The sequence below is a fragment of the Hemitrygon akajei genome, unplaced genomic scaffold (assembly GCF_048418815.1).
Source record: "Hemitrygon akajei unplaced genomic scaffold, sHemAka1.3 Scf000113, whole genome shotgun sequence".
Classification (NCBI taxonomy): Eukaryota; Metazoa; Chordata; class Chondrichthyes; order Myliobatiformes; family Dasyatidae; genus Hemitrygon; species Hemitrygon akajei.
This window is the reverse complement of record NW_027331999.1, coordinates 222,028-227,483: the sequence shown is the minus strand read 5'-3', so window position 1 is coordinate 227,483 and position 5,456 is coordinate 222,028. Positions and strand designations below refer to the sequence as shown.

Here is a 5,456-nt window from a genome sequence, read left to right as displayed (position 1 = left end):
AATTCAAGCACAGAATGGATTTTGCTGACAGTTGGAGAGATACCGACCCCAAGCACCAGTGCCCAGATCCCGAGTGGTGGTGTGAAGTGTCTGACATTGTGTACAGTTTAATCCAGGGCAAGCTGCTCCCAGGGTGTTCAGTGCTGGTGACGACCCGTCCCACTGCGTTACATTTATTGGAAAAGGCTGATATCAGTGTCTGTGCTGAAATCCTGGGATTTGTTGGTGAGGAACGGAAGGAATATTTCATCAGACATTTTGAAGATCAGACGGTGGCAGAAGCTGTTTACAAACACGTTGAGGAGAACGAGATCCTGTACACTATGAGATACAACCCTTCCTACTGCTGGATCCTCGCTCTGGCACTGGGCCCCTTCTTCACACAAAGAGTCAGGGACCCACAGCGAGTTCCCAAGACCATCACCCAACTGTACTCCTACTATATTTCTAATATCCTGAGAAACCACGGCCGTGAGATTGAAAATCCCCGTGATGTGTTACTCAGGGTTGGTCAGATGGCCTTCAGAGGCGTGTCCGAGAAGAAGATTGTGTTTACAAATGGAGATTTGATCAACTACAATCTGCAGCCTTCCCAGTTCCTGTCCGGGTTCCTGATGGAGCTTTTGGAGAGAGAGGATTCTGCCTGGAGCGTTGTGTACACATTTCCACACCCCACCATCCAAGAGTTTGTAGCTGCAGTCGCACAATTCCTGAATCCACATCCCGGGGACATCCTGAAGTTCCTCACTAAAGCCCACAACACGACAGATGGGCGATTTGAGGTATTTATCCGTTTTGTTGCTGGTCTCTCCTCCCCAATGTCATCTCGGGATCTTGAGGAGTTTCTGGGTCCATTTCCCAATGAAACAACCTGCCGGGTGATTGACTGGGTGAAGGAAGAGGTTAAACGCCGGAGTGGAAACACGAGGAGTGAAGCTGGTAAAAGGAGCCTCCTGAACACATTGCACTACCTGTTTGAGTCTCAGAATCGTGAACTGGCTCAGGCCTCACTGGGATCTGTGGAAACACTTTCATTCAGTGGAATGACACTGACTCCGATTGACTGCGCGGTCCTGTGTCATGTCATCGGACTCTGTGATACAATAAAACACCTCGACCTGGGGAACTGCCACATTCAGTGTGAAGGAATCCAGCGGCTGGGACCCGGGCTGCACAAGTGCCAGGAGTTGAGGTAACTTGATTTATCTCTCACTCTTGAACTGTGAAACTGCGTTGTTTCAAATGGGTAAAATTGTAGCAAATCAGATAATGTGACAAATAACTACAGGAATATGAAGGTTTTGTTGGATGTCGGTAACTTCAGTGAAAAACGACCATTGTTTTAATGGTAGTAAACCACAGGAATGGCCATGTTTCTCGCTGCCTGCGACACGTCCATTGACAATGTTCCTTCTCACTGTTACTGACACCCAGACCGACACTGACTGCAGCAGGTGGGTCAGAGATTCACACCCCCTTCCCGGTGAGGGACAACAGACCGTCAGCAGATGGTCCCAGTGAGAAGGAAATAAATACCATTGTGAGATTGTCCTCCTCTGCCCTTCCCGCGTGTGTGACTATCACCATCAATCCACCTGTGTGTCTGTGCTCACTACCAGATACCCAGACCCCATGGGCGCATCTCCTCCGCCGATTGCGGGCCTCAGTTCGGACTCACCCCTTCCTTGCAATATATTTCTGGATCATCTTATCTTATTGGATTATCTTCTCCTATCGGTATACTGCTGCGTGACTTCTCATCCCCATACCCCTTCCTCCTGTGAGAACACTCTCCCTATCCCCTTAATCCTGTGGGATCTCTCATCCCTATCCCCTTCCTCCTAAGAGATCTCTCTTCCCCATCAACTTTCTCCTGCAGATTCTGTCTTCTTATCCCTTTTCCTCAGGTGGGGTCTCTTCCACCGTCTCCCATCGACTTTTCCCCATTCACAAATATTTTTCAATGTGGAACTTTCTCCCAACCTTCATCCCTGTCTCTCCCGACCATCTCACATCAAGAAGACTTTTCTAACCATCGGGAAAAGAGACAGAATATGTGGAGTTTGCTGTGTCACACCGACAGACTAGATTACTGACATTCGGTGAATACCCTGGAGCTGGACAGTGAGGGACATTGACAGTGATGTGCATTCAGATCAGTGATTTACTGAAAGGTTTAATGTTTCCTGAAATATCCGAGTGAGAGAAATTCCCTCAGACCCACGGTTTGAATCACTTTGTTCATCAATCTGTCTGTTTGTGTTCAGACTTGGGACGAATGAACTGGGAGATTCTGGAGTGAAACTGGTGTCTGCGGCTCTGAGGAACCCGGAGTGTAAAATACAGATACTTGGGTAAGTACCAGACTGTGGGAGATTGTGTTTACAGTCACTGGGTGTCTGACACTGAACATTAATGTCATCAGCGATTGTGTACACTGGGGATTTGTACCGTCTCCTGTCTCTCTGTGTCCTTCACCCTCACTCTCTCTCATCTCCAGGCTGAGGGGTGTCGGTCTCACAGATTCTGGTGCCGAGGATCTCGTCTCCGCTCTCAGTACAAACCTATCATTGACGGGTCTGAACCTGAGTGGTAATAAACTGGGAGATTCAGGAGTGAGTCTTGTGTTTGCGGCTCTGAGGAACCCGGAGTGTAAAATTCAGAGACTGCGGTAAGTACCAAACTGTGGGAGATTGTGTTTACAGTCACTGGGCTTCTGACACTGAACATTAATGTGATCAGTAATTGTGTTACTGATAAACACTGGGGATTTGTACCGTCTCCTGTCCCTATGTGTCCTTCACCCTCACTCTCTCTCATCTCCAGGCTGAGTGGCGTCGGTCTCACAGATTCTGATGCCGAGGATTTTGCCACCGATCTCATTACAAACCGATCACTCACGGATCTGGACCTGAGTGATAATAAACTGGGAGATTCAGGAGTGAAACTGGTGTCTGCGGCTCTGAGGAACCCGGAATGTAAAATACAGAAACTGTGGTAAGTACTAGACTGTGGGAGAGTGTTTACAGTCACTGGGTGTCTGACACTGAACTTTAATGTGATCAGTAATTGTGTTACTGATAAACACTGGGGATTTGTAGCGATTCCTGTCTGTGTGTGTCCTTTACCCTCACTCGCTCTCATCTCCAGGCTGAGTCGTGTTTGTCTATCAGATTCTGGTGTCGAGGATCTCGTCTCAGCTATCATTACAAACCGATTGCTAACGCGGCTGAACCTGGAATCAAACTGGCTCACAGACCGATCTATCCCCGCTCTTCGTCGCCTTATAGTAGAAGTCCCGACACTGGAGCGAATCGTGTAAGTGTTAATGTTCAATGTGATAAAAAAAAACAACGGATCCGCGGGTTTTCTGGTGATATTTGTCTGTGAGCGTTGTTGAAACATTAACCCCAGTTCTCTGTTACTGACACTGCTGTGTAATCTGTTTATTTCATCTTTATTCTTCCATCTGTTTCAGGCTGGTGAGGAATCGGTTCAGTCAAACCGGGGAGCAGGAATTGAAGTCTCTCCAGGAACCCACACCCGGACTGAGAGTGATATTTGACCGTCGGAATATGTGAACATTTTTGCCCGCGGGATGGGGACATTCAGGCAGATTTCCCGGTTTTACCTTTAACGTCCGCGCTCCAGAATCATTTCCAACATACTCCGGGTTCAGCCGAGCGTGCCCTGACGTCAGAAACAGTCCCGTAGCTGTGCGTTTCCGTCTGCAGTGCAGAGACCCTGCTTCCGGCGGATGTCTTGTTGCAGGCTTCGCCAGGGGAACCCGGGGATTACACAGACAGGCATTGTCACTCTGGAACACCACTGTCCCGGTTTGGACTAACCGGGAAGGGGATCGTTTTTGTCACTTTGGGCTGAGGACGGTACATTCGGCAGACTTGCCTCCATAATGATGTTAAATTAACAAATACTTTGGTAGCAACCCTGGGTCTGCAGCGATCTCGGACGCAGCACTGGTGTGATTTTATAATCATCGGTTCCACGACGGTGAGAAACGGGACTGATTGTTCAACCGGTCACTCGTTGTGCTGTAGGTTTTCTACGTTTCTATCTTTCTATGTAAGACGCGCCTATCACCTGTGATCTCATTGGACGAATGGAAAAAGTCTGACTCTAGCTATTCTAGACAGCGGCAGTGATACGTCAGTTATTGCTACGACGATGTCTTTTTTTGTATTTTACATTATCTTTGTCAGAACTAACGTCTGCCTGTCAATTTTGCTTCAGAAAGATAAATCACAGTATTAAGCATTATTATTTATGTTAAGTTTACTTTTCTAGCCAATTAAACAAGAAACTTCTAATGTGAATGCTAAGAACTATTGACTTTCAGTTCTGTGGATGGTTTGGAGGGAGGGATCGATTATCCTTGGAATATGGGGAAAGTGACGGAATCTGCCGCGGTGATATACAAGTTTTAAGGGCAGAAGCAAAGGAGATGAAGCGATTCTGATCTCAGTGTGGACCGCCGGAACCGGAAGAATTGAATGAATGTGCCTCGAAAGTTCTAACAAAGGTTGAAAGCACATTCTATACAGCGAATAGAAATGCAGAGAATGGATGACATGTGCATTCACTTGGACAATTGTTGTATTGGTAGAAAAACCGTTGCACAGGTTTGTTAAATCCAAAATGGTTCTTCCTAACACGGTAGAATCCTTCAATGAAGCAGACGATAAGCAAGCAAATGAAATGGGACGGTTACAGACTTCTAAAAGCCCTGGGTTCCCCCACAAGATTTAATATCGTGGAATAACAGGAACTGCTATTCTACAGAAATAACGCGAACGTGGCACATGTCTCCCCAACAGCGCCTCCTACTGAGCCCAAAACCTCCCACACCAAAACCCACTGTCCATCCCATGACCACAGTGGTTTCGCATTGAAATCATGGACACCCGTGATGTTTTACAGACACCCAAAGACCTCACATGGCGTCATTGATCCCTCCTTCTGCACCTGCCTCTTCACGATCGATATATGGCAATGGCTTTAATCCTTCCCACGAACTTTTTCCAGTGATCTCATCAGATCCCAGCAGGATGCACCGCTGTAGCCCGCTGCCCTATTAATCCCCGACTCCGCTAACACTCAGCAGCCCCTACATGGACCAATTCTCTCAGCGACATCATCGCTAACCGCTCACACACATCCCGATTACCGTCCCGCACTTTTCCTCCTCAACATTGACGACTGTATTGGTGCTGCTTCTTGCACCTGTGCTGAATTCGTCAATTTCATCCACTTTGCATGCAACTTCCAAACTGCGCACAAATTCAACTAGTCCATTTCTGATATTTCCCTTCCTTGGCTCCATCTCCGGAGACAGCTTATCCACCAATGTGTATTATAAACCAACGGACTCTCACAGCTACCTGGAATATACCTCGTCCCACGTTTCTGCTAGTAAAAACGCCATCCCCCTTCTCTCA

General features: G+C 47.4%; 1 protein-coding gene across 1 annotated transcript; it reads left to right on the top strand.

Annotated features, from left to right (window-relative positions):
• The first annotated feature begins 818 nt into the window (after nucleotides 1-818).
• LOC140723419 (ribonuclease inhibitor-like) lies at nucleotides 819-3,733 on the top strand. Its single transcript, XM_073037988.1, has 6 exons — nucleotides 819-1,192; nucleotides 2,268-2,354; nucleotides 2,501-2,671; nucleotides 2,827-2,997; nucleotides 3,151-3,318; nucleotides 3,479-3,733. The coding sequence occupies exons 1-6, from the start codon at nucleotides 819-821 to the stop codon at nucleotides 3,579-3,581; spliced, it is 1,074 nt and encodes a 357-aa protein (XP_072894089.1). The 3' UTR covers nucleotides 3,582-3,733.
• Nucleotides 3,734-5,456: the final 1,723 nt, after the last annotated feature.

Coding starts and splice junctions, on each gene's coding strand:
- LOC140723419 (XM_073037988.1), top strand. CDS start 819: ATGTCATCTCGGGATCTTGAGGAGTTTCTGGGTCCATTTCCCAATGAA. Junction 2,672..2,826: donor TGTAAAATTCAGAGACTGCG/GTAAGTACCAAA, acceptor TCTCATCTCCAG/GCTGAGTGGCGTCGGTCTCA. Junction 2,998..3,150: donor TGTAAAATACAGAAACTGTG/GTAAGTACTAGA, acceptor TCTCATCTCCAG/GCTGAGTCGTGTTTGTCTAT.